Raw genomic sequence first — 19,481 nt, 5'->3', positions numbered from 1 at the left:
TGAGGGGGGGTCAGTTCCCACCAGTGACAGGATGTGGGGAGAGGGGGTGAATGGTGTCTGTGGGGAGAAGGCTCAGTTCATGTGAGTGATTAGGGATGGGTCTACGTATAATGCCATTCTTACCTGTCAATGGCAAGTGAGAGCAAACAAAAATAGAAAGTTCTGGAAAAACTCAGCAGGTCTAGCAGCATCTGTGGAGCTAAAAGACGAGTTAACATTTCAGGTCCAGTAGTCCTTGGTCAGATCTGGAAAAATATAGTATTTTTGTTGATGACAGTGGGGTGTAATTTGAGGGGAAGGAGGGAGAAGGAGTGTATTGAATAGATTTAGACAGTGCCTAGAGTGAAGTGGAAAAAAAATGGAAGTAAACAAAGGGTTTGCTGATAATAAACTGGGTGTGAAGTAAATGCTGAATGTGTGCTAACAAGAAGTGTGAAGAATTTAAAATGAATAGGCAGTGCTGGGAGCAATCACTTGGGTGCGTGAGGGTAGCTAGTAAACATGGAGGAAGGTTAGAGACAAAAAAACCCTAGATGCTGGAATCCAGGTAAACAAACAGGAGGCTGGAAGCACACAGAAGGCCAGGCAGCATCTGGAGGAAAGGAGCAGTCAACATTTTGGGTATTACTCTTTTTCAGGACTGGATGTGGAGTTAGAGGGAACTGCAGGTAAAGGGGGAAGAGAGGTGGAGGCAGACTGGTGGTGAGAAGTGGACACTGGTAGTACATTGGTCGATGGGAGGGATTCTCTAAAGTTCTTAAACACATTGTTACATACCGAAGACAAGATAATGCTCTGCAGTGGTTACTTCCAGCACAGACAAACCATTCTCAACTATTCACACGTCTCATTCATATCCATTTAGAATTTTCTACTCTCCTGGCTTATCATCAATAATAACTCTGTTTAGTTATCTTTTCTTTCTCTCCCTCTCTTCCTCTCTCTCTCTCTCACACTCTCTCTCTGTTACCCACCTTCTAACGAATTCCTTTGGCACACGGGCATCAGAAAAAATATGAGCCGATTTCAGTTTTGAAAAGGGTCACTAAATTTGAAACATTAACTTTGGTTTTCTCTCCATTGCTGTTGCTAGACTTGTTGAGTTTCCTCTAGCACACTCTGTTTTTGTTTTAGAGCTCCAGCATCTGCAGTTCATAGAGTCCCCAGTGGATCATTGAGTTCACACCAACCCTCCAAAGAGCACCCAGTCAGACCCAACCCGTACCCTTGCAACCCTGCTTTCCCATGGCTAATCCACCTAGCCAGCACATCCCTGAACGCTATGGGCAATTTAGCCTGACCAGTCCTCCCAACCTGCACATTTTTGGATTGTGGGACCACCTGGAAATCCTTGTAGACACAGGGAAAATGTGCAACCTCCACATGGACAGTTGCCCGAGGGTGGAATTGAACCCAGTTCCCTGGAACTGTGAGGCAGCAATGCTAACCACTGTGCCACCCCAGTTCTTTGTCTTATTTTTACACTAGGGAGGCGAACGGTGTGATGGTTCTATCAATACTGTGGTGTGTGTTATGGGTATTTGTTCTCAATTTCTCCACAACTTTTGTGTGGTTAACTACTAATGCACCTTCGTCATTGGGAACATTACATAGTACTGTACAAAGCAAGTTTCATTCCAAATTTTCCCAATATAGTCAACACCTGCAAAGATCTCCTCACCGATAATGGGAACTGCAGATGCTGGAGAATCCAAGATAATAAAATGTGAGGCTGGATGAACACAGCAGGCCCAGCAGCATCTCAGGAGCACAAAAGCTGACGTTTCGGGCCTAGACCCTTCATCAGATAGGGGGATGGGGTCAGGGTTCTGGAATAAATAGGGAGAGAGGGGGAGGCGGACCAAAGATGGAGAGAAAAGAAGATAGGTGGAGAGGAGAGTACAGGTGGAGAGGTAGGGAGGGGATAGATCAGTCCAGGGAAGACGGACAGGTCAAGGAGGTGGGATGAGGTTAGTAGGTAGGAGATGGAGGTGCGGCTTGGGGTGGGAGGAAGGGATGGGTGAGAGGAAGAACAGGTTAGGGAGGCAGAGACAGGTTGGACTGGTTTTGGGATGCAGTGGGTGGAGGGGAAGAGCTGGGCTGGTTGTGTGGTGCTTTGGGGGGAGGGGACGAACTGGGCTGGTTTTGGGATGCAGTGGGGGAAGGGGAAATTTTGAAGCTGGTGAAGTCCACATTGATACCATTGGGCTGCAGGGTTCCCAAGCGGAATATGAGTTGCTGATCCTGCAACCTTCGCGTGGTATCATTGTGGCACTGCAGGAGGCCCATGATGGATATGTCATCTAAAGAATGGGAGGGGGAGTGGAAATGGTTTGCGACTGGGAGGTGCAGTTGTTTATTGCAAACCGAGCGGAGGTGTTCTGCAAAGCGGTCCCCAAGCCTCCGCTTGGTTTCCCCAATGTAGAGGAAGCCACACCGGGTACAGTGGATGCAGTATACCACATTGGCAGATGTGCAGGTGAACCTCTGCTTAATGTGGAAAGTCATCTTGGGACCTGGGATAGGGGTGAGGGAGGAGGTGTGGGGGCAAGTGTAGCATTTCCTGCGGTTGCAGGGGAAGGTGCCAGGTGTGGTGGGGTTGGAGGGCAGTGTGGAGCGAACAAGGGAGTCACGGAGAGAGTGTTCTCTCCAGAAAGCAGACAGGGGTGGGGATGGAAAAATGTCTTGGGTGGTGGGGTCGGATTGTAGATGGCGGAAGTGTCGGAGGATGATGCGTTGTATCCGGAGGTTGGTGGGGTGGTGTGTGAGAACGAGGGGGATCCTCTTTGGGCAGTTGTGGCGTGGGCGGGGTGTGAGGGATGTGTTGCGGGAAATGCAGGAGACGCGGTCAAGGGCATTCTCGACCACTGTGGGGGGAAATTTGCGGTCCTTGAAGAACTTGGACATCTGGGATGTGCAGGAGTGGAATGTCTCATCGTGGGAGCAGATGCGGCGGAGGCGGAGGAATTGGGACTTCACCAGCTTCAAAATCTCCCCTTCCCCCACCGCATCCCAAAACCAGCCCAGTTCGTCCCCTCCCCCCAAAGCACCACACAACCAACCCAGCTCTTCCCCTCCACCCACTGCATCCCAAAATCAGTCCAACCTGTCTCTGCCTCCCTAACCTGTTCTTCCTCTCACCCATCCCTTCCTCCCACCCCAAGCCGCACCCCCATCTACCTACTAACCTCATCCCTCCTCCTTGACCTGTCCGTCTTCCCTGGACTGACCTGTCCCCTCCCTACCTCCCCACCTATACTCTCTCCACCTATCTTCTTTTCTCTCCATCTTTGGTCCGCCTCCCCCTCTCTCCCTATTTATTCCAGAACCCTCACCCCATCCCCCTTTCTGATGAAGTGTCCAGGCCCAAAACGTCAGCTTTTGTGCTCCTGAGATGCTGCTGGGGCTGCTGTGTTCATCCAGCCTCACATTTTATTATCTCCTCACTGATGTCTGTTTAGCTACTTCAGGTGTCCCCTAAAGTTTTTTTTATTCGCATTCTCCTGTTTCCACATTTATTTACCTCTCTTTCTGGACATAATGCGTAAGCACGTGTTTAGTTTACCTAACATTCACTGTCAACAACGCAGCTTACTTCTCGAATACTATCGTAATGCTGTGATAGTTACTGTGCTTTCTGGCTGCAGTTCAATATTGCAAAGATTGAAATCATCTCATTAATCCTGGTCAGATACTTTGTACCTCAGTCCTCAATCTTGTCTCTCTTCCTGATTATTGTAAACGATCTTTGAGCTCTTCATGCTTCAAATCCTATTGAGTCAAATATGAGGAGTGTCTATATTCACCTTGCATCATTTATCTTCATTCTTTCCTCATCTCCATTGCTGCAGAATCACTTATCTACATCCTGATTTAATTTTTCTAATATGCCCTCTCTCAAATCTTTTAAACGCCACCTAAATTTGAACAATTTTCCATTTGCTAATCCCTCCAGGCCTCTCTTAATTTCCATGTGATGACCTCCAGCTTCATCTCTTTGCTTGTATCTCCATTTCCAACTCTCCTGCTCCTTTCATGCTACTATGCTGACATGTTGCACCAGCTTTCTGAAGTCTCTTGAAAGACTGTTTGGATGGTTGACAGTGAAGAAAAAAGATGTTGGGTTTTGGGTGGGTATAGACAGATTGGTTAGATGGACAGATCAGTGGCACATGTAATTTAGTCCTGACAAATATAAGTTGACACATTTTGGAAGGAATGACAAGACAAGGGAATACTCAATGAATGGCAGGGCACTAGGAAGCTCAGAGGAACAGAAGGATGTTGGGGTGCTGGTCCATAGATCCCTGAAGGAGGCAAGACAGCTTATAAGCTGTTGTTTGATTCACTCTTATTTCATAACATTGCCATACATTTGGGATTCTATAATTTCCTCGCACCTTTTTGTTCTTGTAATAGTAGAATAAACCGTTGTGTTTTAAAACAAACCATCTCTTTCTCCAGCCCTTTAGAAGTCCTGACTGAGTGCGTTTATGCAAGTATCCACGACATGCTGGTCTAGGGGTGTTGGGGCATCGACTGATGTCTGACCCTACTATGAGGGTTAAAATGTCCGGACCTAGGAATCAAATACAAAAAGAGACAGTTAATGATCTAATATTTCATTGCTGTCCATATATCATACTGAGCCATTTTATTTGATTCATTTTTAAAAATAAAATTTCACAAATACAGCGATTTTTGAATTGGGTGGAGATATTTAATGTAGGAGCAAATTACTGCAGATGCTGGAAGCTGAACTGAAAACAAATTACGCTGGACATCACAGCGGGCCTGCAGAATCTATGCAGAGAAAGTAAGTTAACCCGTTTTGAGTCGATATGACTTTCTAATTCCCAATTTAGTTTTTGGAAAAAGGACCTTGTTTTCAAACCAGGTTTGTGATGGAGTACTCACCATCTGCTTCTCAATATATAGTTGCACAAACTTTCAAGAAACTGAATAATTTGACAACAAAGTATTCAAGTCAAATACTGCAACTGTTTTTGGACAAAATATCCATCTGTTTGCCACTTTTGTACAATTGGCGCATATTGGCCTGGATTTCCTGTTCTGAGAATAATCAAAGACTGGGCATACTTCAAGAGATAATGGGAACTGCAGATGCTGGAGATTCCAAGATAATAAAATGTGAGGCTGGATGAACACAGCAGGCCAAGCAGCATCTCAGGAGCACATGCAATTCCGGTTCTCAATTACTATCCTACACACCCTCCCTGTCAGCTATCACTCAACCACCTTCCATCCTATGTCCACCACTCACTTGGCACCCTGCCTCTGCCTGTCACCTTATGCCCTCACCCAATGCACTGACTATGGGGGAGTTGCCTGGGAATTTGATACTTCTGGATGAGCAGTTGTCTGGCTTTGGGAAGCTTCTAATGAAGTCTCCAGCTCTGATTTAGATTGGAGATTCTGGGAGACTCCAACTCACTGTCCTTAATAGCTACCCAGGAAATGTTAGAGGAATCAGCTCTCATGTTTGGCTAACTACACAATTGTCCCTAGGTCCCACATCAGGCACACACAGTGGATAATCGGCACTCCCTACTTCAGAACAATCTGGTCCCTCAAACCACACACACGGACCCAATACCATTCTCTCCCAGTTTGACAAACACTCCCACTTTCTCCCTGTTCTGTGCTGACCTGACTCACTCTCCACTCCGCCTTTGCCTCAACTCCGCTGATCCCCACCTAGACATAACAGCACATAATTGTTTTAGCCAAAAAATTCCTTTTTATGTACTAATAGAAACTGTTACAGTACAGTTTTGTGATTTTTCCCTAGATTACATTACATTTAGTTCTCCCATATCAGATACTGGTTCTCCTTTCCTCTAATCTAATCCTCAATCCTTGATTTACTATTATTTCTGGCAACTTTTCTTTTAATTTCCTTTGCCAGCTCATGCCTGTCTGATATTCTTTGTCCTATTGCATCTAGACAGAATGTATACTTGCTGTAAGTCATGAAATAGCTTTTTAGAACATAGAACAATACAGCGCAGAACAGGCCCTTCGGCCCTCGATGTTGCGCCGACCTGTGAACTAATCTAAGCCCCTCCCCCTACACTATCCCGTCATCATCCATTTTTAAGGATAATATTGCCTGTATCAACTTCTGGCCTTTTAATGTATTTTGTCAATTCACCTCAGTTAATTTGAGCCTCATGCCTTCATAATTCCTTTCCTTTATTCAAATGTAACACCATTGCTTCATATTAAACTACCTCACTGCCAAACACAAAGTAAAATTCTATTATGTTGTGGTGATTTTCCATAAAGGTTCTCGTACAACAAGGTAATTAATTAGCCCTTTTTAATGAAATAACACCAGACATAAAATAGCATGTCCTTTAGTTAGCTCCTCATCACTCTGCTCTAGAAAATTAACCCAAACACACCCTGGAAACTCACCATCCAGAGCTTCAGTACTCATTTGGTTTACCCAGTCTATATCAGATTGAATTTGCCGATGATTACTGTGTTACCCATGTTACAAGCCTCACGTGCCTCCTGATTGATATAATATCCCACACCACCACACCTCTTTAATGGCCTATAAATAACTCCGACCAGTGTTTGCTGCCCTTGCTGTTTCTTGGCTTCATCCAAACAAATTTCATGCATTACACTTCCAAACTGAGATCTTCCCTTATTATTAGTACAACTCCACCTCCTTTGTCTGTCCTTTCTGAACATCAAATATCCTTGAACATTCACTTCTCAGGCCTGATCACAATGCAGGCATGCTTCTATAATGGTAGTTAGATCATACCCTTGCATCTCTATTTGTGCTTTTAGATCAGCTGCCTTGATGTGAATACTGTGTTCATTCAGTGTCTTTAACATTTTCTTTTTGACATCGTTCTGCATTCAAAGCATAATTGATGCTAATATTTGTTTCTCCCATGTTAGAGTCTCCCCAGCAATTTTTCTACCTCTTGCTACCACAATTATTTCCTTCTGATTTGGATTACCCCTCAGGTTCCTATACACTTGGTAATCTAGATTAAACCCATCCCAACACACTAGCAATTCTCCCTGCAAGTCTGTCTGTCTCAGACATGTTAAAATGTAATTTGTCTAGCTTGTATAGATCCCACCTGCCACAGAACCGGTCCCAATCCCTCGGAAAGCTGATGGTCTGACTCATACACCGGTTCTCCAGCCATGTATTCAATTGATCAGTTCTCCTGTTCTTACGCTTGTTAGCACATAGTATTGGGAGTAATCCTAAAATTCTTGTTCTTGAAGTCCTGTTTATGAATTTCCTCCCTAATTCCCTGAAATCCTTTCAGGATCTTCTCCCTTCTTACCGATGTCTTTGGTTTTGTTAAACTTCTGGCGATTCTCCTTCCCCAGAAAGATGTCGTGTAGCTTAGAAATATGGAAACAGGAGTAGGAGTAGGCCATTTAGCCCTTTGAGCTGCCTCCATTTGTTATGGTTATGGCTGATCATCCAACTCAATAGCCTGTTTCTGTTTCTCCCACCCCAACTACCCTTTGATTATTTTATCACCAAGTGCTACATCCACCTCCTGAAATCATCCATTATTTTGTCTTTGGCTGCTTTCTGTTGTAATGAATTCCACAGGCTCACTGTTCTCTGGGTGAAACCATTTCTCCTCAGCTCAGTCCTAAATGACTTACTCCATATCCTTAAGAAATGACCCTTATTTCTGGACTCCCTCATCATTGGGAATATCCTTCCTGCATCTGCCCTCTCTAGTCCTATTGGGATTTTATGAGATCTCTTCCATTTTTCTGAAATCCAATGAATATAAAGCTAACCAATTCAACTTCCCCTCATACATCAGTCCTCAGATAGAGGCCAAAACTGCAGGCAATTTTGTAGGTGTGGCCTCATCAAGGCCCTATATAAGTGCAGCAAGGTATCCCTGCTCCTTGCTATCCTTGACGCTAGCACACAGGTGGCAACACACATTTTTGGAGTCATGTTTAATGCTGCAGAAATATCTGCCTGATTCCCTAACTATGGAATCTCCTGTCACTGTTGTCTTTTCATGCTTCTTCCTTCATCCTCTGCAGCTGAGATGCTGATGCGCTGTGCACTGGTTTCTGTCTTCTAACCCCTACAGATTGTGCTTCCCAGTTTTGAAAATGGAACACTGATTAGCCTGCAGCTTTGACACAACCTGCTCGGTTCTCCTAGATTGCATGGTGGTCAGTCATTCCCTCTCTGCCTGCGAGATGCCAGCTGCAAAAGTTTAAAAAACCCACAGTTCAAGCTTATGTAGCCAGTGGCACTCCCTGCAATACCTCTGTCTGACGCACAGGGTATGTCTTCACACATGCCACAGGGTGTAATTCCAGCTTATTTGTCATTTTATTACTGTAAAATTATTTGTTATCCTGAGAATAAGAATAAACTTATGACAGAAATTTTACTTGACTGATATTAAAAAAGGGTCACTGGGCCAGAAACGTGATTTTCTCTTCACAGATGCTGCCAGGCCTGCTGAGCTTTTCCAGTTAATTTCCCTTTTGCTGTTCCTTACTGAAATCCAAATTTCTGTTTCTCCTTTATGAATTGCATACTCTTCTAGCTTTAAGCTAGTTTCTCACCAATCAATGAACTTCCAGTGTTCCTATATCACTCTTGGATTCTTGGAACATTTAAATCTTGGAATCTGGCAGCGAGTGTTGTTAAAAAAGAATGTGATTTCAACTGCCAGCTGGGTAAAAACCAGTCTTGGGCTGGACTGCTTCAGTGTGAAAGGCCTCTAGCCCAGATCTGGCATGTCCAGCTCATCCAGAGCAAAGTGTGTACCCTTTTGTCTAAACTGGACAGGATGTCGGGTTTCCTACCCTGAAAGGGAGATCTGTGTGTACCTCTAAATATTAGACACTGTCCTTAATGTCAAAAAAGTGGACTTTTCTTTAGGGTTGCAGCACATCCTGATCAAGTTCTGGCACTCACTGCTGATATTGAAAAGGACTTCTTAAACAATCCCTTCGACAAGGGAGAAATGCAAAAAGAAGACTGGCCAATAAACTCTCTCACTTCAGGGAGCAGAACAAAAATCACGTTCTTTGGTCATAGACAATCAGTTTGGATTGGACAGTAATTTTCATATCCCAAGAAGAGTACAATAAAAATATTAGATTACAACTTTGACTTCAGACCTCCCTGGGTGGGAGGAGAGATTGGCAGAGCTTCTGATCATCCCATGCATGCAGTACTGATTACCATCCAAACCTTATTATGAGATTTATTAATATGTTTTGGTGGACTTGAGTCCTGTGTGTTTTCTGGTATTATTAGGTCACTGTTTGGGCAGAGGATTTGCTGTGATTCTTTGCAAAGTTGATTGGTCAGCAATAGATTGTTGTAGAGAAAAGCAACCTTTAAAATTTTGTCAGATCCCCAGACCAATGCACTGTAATAAGCTTGCTTCATTTAGCCCCACATTACTTCAAGGGGAGCACAAGACTGGAGAAGCAGTGTTTGAGTGTGTAATGTGCTGGAAAAGGTTCCAGAAGTTGGATGGGCATTTCATGGATTTGGGGATAAGAATTCAACTTGTTCAATTCCTGAGTAGCTAAATTGTATTGTTTTTGCATGGAGTGATGCGTGAGGTTTTGACCCATTTGTGTTTCACGAAGGTGATCCTATCAACTCAACCCCTGTACCACTTTAAGCCATTTCCTTCCAGGTAATCTTAGAACTAAAATAAAATCATGTTTCAAATGCAAGAAAACACTTTAACATTGTGATGAATATTCAGAGGCACAGATGCATACTTCAGTCAATTGAATCAAACAATAATTTTGCAGCTATATTGCATATTTCATGATCATGGTGTGGCTTAAAATGTTCAGATGTTATGAGGTACTATTGATATTCAATCACTTCCATAATTCATCACTGAATCCCTACAGTGTGGAAACAGGCTCTTTCACCCAACGAGTTCACACTGATCCTTGAAGCATCCTACCCAAACCCTTCCCCCTGTAACCCACCTTGTCTACCCATCCCTGAACACTATGGGCAATTTAGCATGGCCAATCCACCTAGTCTGCACATCTTTGGACGGTTGGAGGAAACCGAGCACCCAGAGGAAACACATGCAGACACAGGAAGAACGTGCAAACTCCACACAGACAGTTGCCTGAGGTGGAATTAAACCCAGGTCCCTGGCACTGTGAGGCAGCAGTACTAACCACTGAGCCACCGTGCCCATCCCACGCGCCCACCAATGGGGCAACCAAGGTTGTGTCCAGAGCTGTTGAGTTCAAGTGTCTTTGCACTGAAGTAATATTCACTTAAAACTACAGATGTAATTGCCAGAAGAGAAAAATCCCTTCAAGTATGATGGTTTTTTTTCACCAGTTTTAGCTTTCAGACGAAAAAAGAGACAGGATTTAGTGTTTCACTGGGCTTTTTCTAACTGCTACTTTTCCTTTGTCCCGATGCACTTCAGCTTAAATTAAAGAACAGATTTCTAACTGTAAATGTTAAAACGTATAGCAAACTGACAGATAATTGTCCTAGGGCAGCTATTTTAGCTGTTTCATCAACAGCCTTCCCTCCTTTGTAAAGTCACAAGTAGGGATGTTCACTAATGATTGCATAATGTTCAGCATCTTTTGCGGCTCCTAAGATACTGAAACAGTCCACGACCAAATGCAGAAAGACCTGGACAATATCCAGGCTTGGGCTTAAAAGTGACAAATTACATTTGTGCCACATAAATGCTAGCCAGTGACAATCTCCAATAAGAGACAATCTAACCATTGTCCCATGACGTTCAAAGTTGCTACCATCACAGAATCCCCCAAGATTTTGGTCACTACCATTGACTAGAATATCAACTGTATGTGCCGTGTAAATACAACGGCTACAAGAGCAGGTCAGAGGTTAGGGATAAGTGAGAACTCACCACCTGATTCTCCAGGGCCTGTCCATAAGTCTACAGGCACAAGTTAGGAGTATGATAGAACACTCCCCACTTGCCAGGATGGGTCAAACAACACTCAAGAAGCTTGACACCAGGACAAAATAGGTCACTTGGTTGACACAATATCCAGTCCTCACCACGGATGCTCAGTAGCAGGAGTATGTATGATCTACTACATGCACTGCAGAAATTCTCAAAAGATCTTCGATAGCTCCATCCAAACCCATGAACACTTCCATCTAGAAGGACAAGAGCAGTAGATATGTAGGAACACCAGCGCCTGCAAGATCCCCTCCAAGCCATTCACCATTTTGATTTGGAAATATATTGCCATTCCTTCAGTGTCGCTGGATCAAAATCCTGGAATTCCCTCTCTAACAGCACTATAGGTCTACCTACAATGTATGGGCTGCAGCAGTTCAAGAAGGCAGCTCGCCACCACCTTCTCATGACAAATACGTTTGGGAAATAAATGCTGGCCCAGCTAACAATGCCTAATTCCCATGTCTGAATAAAAAAATTACTCTGCACTTATACAAAGGAAAATGCTTATTAATATCTAAACTGCTAAACGTGTGTACAGATCTACTTATTGTTTCAGATACTATAATTCATGATTCACCAAACTGAATCGAGATTTTGAATCCAAGTAATTGGCAAAAATTGGAAACATCAGTGGGTCCAAGGCCAATGGGCTCACACTTGCTCCCAACATATTCTGCCTCTATTTTGTACCCTTCAGTTTTTTTTTATCTATTCCAATAATACGCTCTAATTTTAATTGGTTTTAACCTTTCACAAGGAACCTTGTTCAATGATTTATGGAAGTATAGATAAAACCTGCCATTAGGTTTTCCATGATCTTCTTGGGATATCAGTCTCCCAAAAATGCCATGAAAACTTTCTGAGCGCAAATTCATGTTTGGCTGTTGATCCTTAGACTACTCCTGCACAAACAATCTTCAGATTTACTCCCAATCATTAGTTTCCAAAAGCAGCTACAATAATAGAACTGATAATTTTGCACTTGCCAAATCTATTTTAGTATCTGTTTTGGAGAATAACATGATGGTCCTTATTCCCTGCATAGAGGTACTTTCACCTTGTTTACCATGTCTTTCTTAATTACAGTCAATGCCTCAGAACATACAGTACCCTAGGCGAAAAACTAATTATCCCTGGGGATTTTGTTGTTTCAAATCTTTTTACTGTCTGTAAAATATTCTTTTCATTATTTTTGAAGTTAGTATCCTTATGAACATAAGGAGGCAGTAATTGGGTAATAAAATAAATGCTATTGATTTTCCTTCTGTCATCAATATGGTTCGTAATGTTTTAGTCCTGTTACCTCCTTTTTGACTATCCCTTACTATTGTAATATTGAAAAACCCTGTCAATGTTGTACTTAATATCCACAGCTATCTTTTCTATTTACCTATGTGATTGCCATATTAACGTGTTTATGTACCTCAGCTAACTATCTGCAGTATCTGCAAAAGCTTCACTTTCCTCTTGCTTTGTCCCAGATAAACTTGTTAAACAATTCAGAGTTAGAATCATAGAATCTCTACAGTGTGGAAACAGGCCCTTCGGCCCAACAAGTCCAAAGTTGACCCTTGGAGCATCCCGCCCAGACCCTTCCACCTATAACCCACACACTCCTGAACGCTAAGGGCAATTTAGCATGGCCAATCCACATGGCATGCACATCTTTGGACTGTGGGAGAAAACTGGAACACCAGGAGGAAGCCCACGCAGACACGGAGAGAATCTGCAAACTCCACACAGACAGTCACCCGAATTGAACCCAGGCGCTGTGAGGCTGCAGTGCTAACCACTGAGCCATCATGTTCCATTTGTTAGTTTCTGCTTTGATGATCCTATACTTACAATTTTGTGTGGGAGAGGACAGGGGTCTAGGCGATCTTGGATCTGTCAGATTTTTGCTTTTACAAATTTACGTTTAGTGGTTGTTGACTATATTTGCCTTTTGGGATGGCTGCAGAATCCAGAGGTGGAATTTAATCCAGGTGATGGAGGTCTAAGCCACTGTCTGGAGAATTAGAGATAGCCATACATTGCTTCTTTTGAGAATGCCCACTCTAATAAGGGATTAAAGAGACTGGAAGAGGAAATACCACCTCGGTCCCCATGAAGGGCTAGTCAGAGATTGGTAACTCTTGGTTGCAGATGGCGCACAGGCAGCAGTGCCAGGGGCCTAGGATTGACGAAGGAGAACACAGGTGCATTAGTATGCAAATGTGATTCCTTATCAACACAAGGGTCATGAGGATGTTCTCCTGTACGAAGGAACAGTCTTACAAACAAAGCCTAACCAGGTTGGGACTCTACTCTTTGGAGTTAAGAAGAATGAGAGATGATTTCACTGAAACATGTAGAATTCTTGTGAGGCTTGACAAAATAAATGCTAAGCTGATGTTTCCCCTCATGGGCAAGACTGGGCTCGAGGGCATAACCTCATGATTAAGGGGAGCCAATTTAAAAGCAAAATGAGAACAATTTTTTTCCAGTGGGTTCTGAGTCATTGGAACTCCTTGCTACAGTGAGCTGATGGAGGAAGAGTGCTTATCTATGTTTACGGCTGAGATAGAAAGATTGTTAAACAGTAGGGAAATCCAGGGTTATGGGGAAAGGGCAGGAGGACTGTCAGATCTGTCATGATCCTATTGATTGTGGACCAGGCTTGAGGAGCCAAATGGCCTACTCCTGTTCCTATTTCTTATGATCTTATTGTCAGGAACTTGGGGTTTGATTGAAGTATCTGATATCTCTGAAAGCATGAAGACCCTACTACTGCTCCTCTCCCTGGCCAGGTTAAGGCCCTGATTCGTACATAAATCAGTGGATCTTCCTGAAAGGAAATGATGCCGAGCTCCTCATTGATGCAGTGCTGCCTCACAGCACCAGGGATCCAGGCTCAATTCCAGCCTTGGGCGACTGTCTCTATGGAGATTGTACAATCTCCCCACGTTTGCGTGGCTTTCCTCCAGGTGCGCTGGTTTCTTTGTATAGTCCAAAGATGTGCTGGTTCGGTGGAATGGCCATGTTAAATTGTCCATAGTGCCGAGGGATGTGCAGGCTCAATAGATTAGTCATGGGAAATGCAGGGTTACAGGAATGAGATTGGTCTGGATGGAATACTCTTCAGAAGATCAGTGTGGAATCAATGGGCTGAATGGTCTGTTTCCACATTGTAGGGGTTCTGTGATAATTCTATGATATATAGTGAACATCTGCAATCTACTGGCATGCTGCAATAATTAATCACAGTGTATTATGAAAGATGACAAAAGACTAAGTTACCAAACAAAACAAACATTTTACTTCCCTTTGACTGTTCCTACCTTGACGAGCAAGGGTGGCTGCCTCAGAGTGAGGTATGCTGGTCACATCTGTGCCGTTAACAGCCAATACGATGTCACCAATCTGAAGTCCAGCTTCTTCAGCTGCACCATCTGAAATCAAGCCAAGAAATCGCATTTACTTTGTAAAGGAAGTTTGCATCTCTGTTTTACACACAGAAAATCATTTGATAAGCAGTATTTGCCTCAAAATTAAATACAGGAAATAACTTCAGTCAATGTCTTGTATTTTTAAATTAAAACACATTGAGCTGGATTTTCCCCCCGCTGACACAGGGGCAACCCAATTCAGCCGGACTTTAAAAATTCTGTGTGAGGTACCAGATTCCCAGGTTCCTTCTCTGTTCCCATTATCTGCTATTTGCTACTGGGTGTGCTAAGACTATGGGTAGTGAACCCACATTCAGCTACCCTAAAATTGCCAGCTCAAATCTGGGATTGGGCATTTTTGATGACACAGTTTTCACAGAGTGAGATTGCCTTTGATTTCAATGCGGTTCATAGCCACCATGTACTATGAGGAGCCCTATCCGAAATGGGGAAACTTCTTACAGGCAAGTTCAAAATGTGCCAAAGTCACATGTCTTAATGAGAGGCCGAATGATCAATTAAACAAAAGGGGGATTGATAATAAGGTTTCCTCTTTAACAGCAAAATTATCAATAAATTAAGCTGCATTATGAAAGCAAAATAATCTCCATATACAATATGTAATAGTCTTCATATAAATACATTATCCACTGGATGACATGGTTTCTGAGTCCAACAGTGCTGAAATGCAGATTTAAGTGTGCCAATTGTTCCCTGCACTTTATTTGGCTCATTGAATAACAGCTCAGGATTCAAAACCACACCTCCAAATTGTGAACAAGTTGCAGAACTCCTTGAATAACTTCAAAGGCTTTAATGTATTCCGCTCAAGTAGTTGTGTTGATGGAGATATACAATGGAATCTTATTATGAATGGTTGGATGAGTTCTAAATTTACAAAAATCCAGACAGGCTTTATTGCCACAAATGCATAAGCATCATTAAATACATCTGGATTGATAGCTTCATGAGTTCCTAGTAGTTTTGTTTTTGAATTACTTAACTGACAGCTTCATAAGAAACTCATCCCAAAGATAGGGCTAATAAGTTATGTACATATTGGACCTGGGTGCATTAACATGGAATATGGAGGGGATTTGGAGTGGTGTGACATGGACGTATGGGAGCATAGGGATTGAGGAGATATTGGGGATATGAAGGAGGGTAAAGGGATGGTTGAGCAGAGGTGAGGGAATGAGGGTTATGGAGCCTAAGGCTCCTTTATAGACTTGTTCAATGAGCCAGGAAATGTAAGTTTTCTGACCAAACCACCTCAGCATTTCCTTGCTTCCAATACAACCTCAGACTTGCTCTTTCAGCAGAACCCCACAACCCCACCGTGAAAATAATGTAAACTGGAGCTGGCACTGTTGGTCAGGAAGCAGGATCTCAGCATCAGGAAATTTTTACACCCTGCATCAGAGGGGAAAATCCAGACCATTATCTCCTTTTATCATTGCTTATCCAAATCTACAGCAATCAATCATTACACCATGTACTGTGATGCAAGATATTGATTTACATTTGTTAAAACAACATTAGTCAAGGGTGTTAAGGATGGGCAATTGATGCTGCCCTCACCAGTGATGCTTACATTCTGTTAATGATTAATAAAAAAAAAGTCAATCTATCGAACCATTATCCCATCTTTTCCTCTCCTTTTTCACTTTACCATTTACCACAAATTATTCCACACCTGAGAAGGCAGGAAGTGATTTGTTGCCAGGACATTACAATGATTAATGTTAGGCATGAACTACATGACACTGACCTAAGATAATGTTCCCATTCATTTTCTCCCTCCCTCAAGTTGGGTAGCACTTGCTCCTATACTTAGAACATTCCATGAAAGCACATCTGAAGTAAAGGGTGAATTGTAGGGTATAGCCCTGCATTCTTACTGGCACCAGTGTTGTTAGAGACATAGAGGTCTACAGAATAGAAAAAGGCTTTTCAGTTCATCGAGTCTGTGCACGTCAAAGACAACCATCTAACTCGTTAAATCCCATTTCCAGTACTTGCCCATGGTATTACACGCCTTGGAATTGCAAGTGTACATTTAAATACTTCTCAAATGTTACAGGGGTTTTAGCTTTTTACACACACTGAGTTATAGATTCCCACCACTCTCTGGTGAAAAGAATTTTAAAGTTTTTGAGAAGATTTCTAGCTCGGGTTGTGGATGAGGTTGTAGACATACTCACCGAGCCGGTGTGTTTGATTGCAGACATTTTGTCACCCTGCTAGGTAACATCATCAGTGCGCCTCTGGTGAAACATTGGTGTTCCGTCCTGCTTGTTATTTATACGCCTCAGTTTGCTGAGGTGGTTGGCTTTACTTTTGGTTCTGTTTTTCAGGGGCGCACAAATGATGTTATCTAGAATGGTCTTGAAACATCTGCAATCAAACACATCAGCTCGGCAAGCAAGAAAATAATTTTGCTCATTTCCTCTCCAAACCTTCTGCCCTTTATCATAAATCTATACTCCCTGGTCATTGATCCTTGCACCATGGGAAAATTTGCTTCCTGCCTATCCTATGTATGCCCTGCATTGTTATATACATCTCAATCATGCCCCTTCCCACCCTTCAGTCTCCTCTACTCCAAGAAAAACAACACAGTCTGTTCAATCTCCCTTCATGCAAAAAACCCTCCAGCCCAAGCAACATCCTGGTAAATATAAAACAAAAGAACTGTGGATGTTGCAAATCAGGAACAAAAACAAAGTTGCTGGGAAAACTCAGCAGGTCTGGCAGCATCTGCGAAGACAAAATCAGAATTAATGTTTTGGGTCTGGTGACATTTACTCAGTTCTGAGGAAGGTTAACTCTGATTTTTTTTTTCTTCTTGTTTTTGATTCTGGTAAATCTCCTCTGCATCCTCTCCATTACTATCACATCTCTCCTATAATGTAGATTCCAGAGCTGCACACAATACTCTAGCTGTGGCACAACCAACAGTTCCAGCATAATCTCCCTTTGATCTTACTGTTTATCGTGTATTCCCTTGCTTTGTTTGTTCTGCCCAAGTGCATCATCTCATACATAACCAGAGTGAATTCTGTTTGCCACTGATCTGGCCATTTGAACAGCTGATCAATATCCTTCTGCAATCTAAGGCTATCCTCTTCTTTATTTACTATATCATCCATGAGCTTACTGATCAGCCCTCCTAATATTCAAGTTGAAGTTGTTTATACATACCACAAGCAGCAAGGGTCCCAATACTAATCCCTGCAGAATGCCATGTACACAGGTTTCTAGTCACAAAAATACTTCTTGACTATCATCCTCTGCCTCTTATCAATCAGCCAATTCTGGACACAATTTATCATACTTTCTCCTTTGTGCGAACTTATCAAATGCTTTGCTGAAGTCCAAGTAAACCTTGCCAAATTCATTGTCCTCATCTTTACATTTTGTCATATTTTCAAAAAAATTTACTCAAGTTGATCTGACATGATTTCGCCCTAACAAAATTATGCTTAATTAATCCCTGCCTTTCTAAATCCAGATTAGTTCTGCCCTCAGAATTGCTTCCATTAGGTTCCCCACCACTGAGATTAGATTGACTGGCCTGTAGTCTCCTGGTTTATCATTTGCTCCCTTCCTGAATTACAGTACCATATTGACTGTCCTCTAGTCCTCTGGCGCCTGTCCTGTGGCCAGAAAGGAATTGAAAATTATTGCCATTGCCTTTACTATTTCCTTCCTCAACAAATTCGGATGCATTTCATTTGGCCCTGGAGTTTAATCTACCTGACAGGTAGCCTGTCAGACCACTCAGAACCTCTTTTTCTTCTATGTTAATTTCTTTAATTTTATCACAGTTCTTCTCCCTGATTTGCATACCAACATCATTCCTCTCACTACGAACACATATTCATTTAGAACTCTACCAATATTTTCCAAGCACAAATTACCACTGTGCTCCTTAATGGACTCTACTCTTTCCTAAATTGCCCTTTTACACATAACTGATTTAATGTTGTCAGGTGTGAGAACGTATCATTAAATTGTTTGGAGCAATGACATGTCTATCAGATTTGACATTGCTGAAAATGATATACAACTCATTGCACAGTGTACAACCCACACAAAGTTTCTTTCCATTGATTTTGGGCTGTATGGCAAGTTTCTGAATCACTATAACTAGCTTACCACCTGCAATAACGTTATAAGTTTCTTCCTAAATATTTTCTGAATTTCAAATTATGGGTAACCTTTCCAGTCAATACGGCTAAACAAATGGTGACCACAGATTCTGTAACTTACTTGTGTCTACTTCTGTCACTAGAATGGGTTTCGAGAATTGAATCCTAAATCCCCAGGGATAGTCGCCAGTTCCTTTGGCAATCTTCACTGTCCGTTCCCGAACTGTGCAAAATAATGCAAACAAGTATGTCATTGGTCAGTCAACACATGAATGGGAAAGGAAGAGTGCAGTGTGAAAAAAATGAAAGGTAAAGAAGATCAGGACAGGCACGTGATAATAGTCAGGAGATAATAGGTTCAGGCCCCCATTTCAAGACTTGTGACTGACATTCCCATATAGTATAGAAGAAATGCTACATAGCCTTTTGAGCAGTATCTACCCCAGGAGGATATGGGAAGTCGTCTGATGCCCTGGCCAACATGCCTATCTTAATCAGAAGGACCATCAAAAGAGTTAAATTGGGCTTGATGGAAACATAAAATCCATGACAAAGTAGATGCACAAAGGATGTTTCCTTTCATGGGTGAAACTAGAACTATGGGTCACTGTTTAAAAATAAGGGGCCAAGTATTTGAAATCAAAATGAGACAAAATGTTTTACCTCATGAGTGCTCAAAACTTTCTTCCTGAAAAGAGATGGAAGCAGGATCTTCTTTTTGAATGCAGAGGTGGACAGATTCTTCTTAAGCAAAGGGGTGAAAGGTTATCAGGTTGGGTGGCATTGTGGATTTGAAGTTATGATTAGATTAGCCATGATTGTATTAAATAGCCAATTAGGTAGGCTTAAGGGCTAAGGTGCTTACTCCTGCTCCTTGTTTGTATGTTAATATTCATTGAATCTAC

The 19,481-nt window shown here is 42.5% G+C and overlaps 1 protein-coding gene across 2 annotated transcripts in view; it reads right to left on the bottom strand.

The window, feature by feature from the left end:
- The window catches only part of pdzph1 (PDZ and pleckstrin homology domains 1), a 66,738-nt gene that overhangs the window by 21,543 nt on the left and 25,714 nt on the right, over positions 1–19,481 (bottom strand). For both annotated transcript variants that reach the window (XM_048526786.2, XM_048526787.2), the window contains exons 6-8: positions 18,698–18,799; positions 14,315–14,425; positions 4,401–4,579 (exon numbers count right to left, since the gene is read on the bottom strand). In XM_048526786.2, coding sequence (XP_048382743.1) covers positions 4,401–4,579; positions 14,315–14,425; positions 18,698–18,799 — 392 coding nt within the window. The remainder of the gene's footprint in view (positions 1–4,400; positions 4,580–14,314; positions 14,426–18,697; positions 18,800–19,481) is intronic.

The sequence above is a fragment of the Stegostoma tigrinum genome, chromosome 3 (assembly GCF_030684315.1).
Source record: "Stegostoma tigrinum isolate sSteTig4 chromosome 3, sSteTig4.hap1, whole genome shotgun sequence".
NCBI classification, from domain to species: Eukaryota; Metazoa; Chordata; class Chondrichthyes; order Orectolobiformes; family Stegostomatidae; genus Stegostoma; species Stegostoma tigrinum.
The sequence above is the reverse complement of the archived record's forward strand: the minus strand, read 5'-3'. Positions and strand labels throughout refer to the sequence as shown.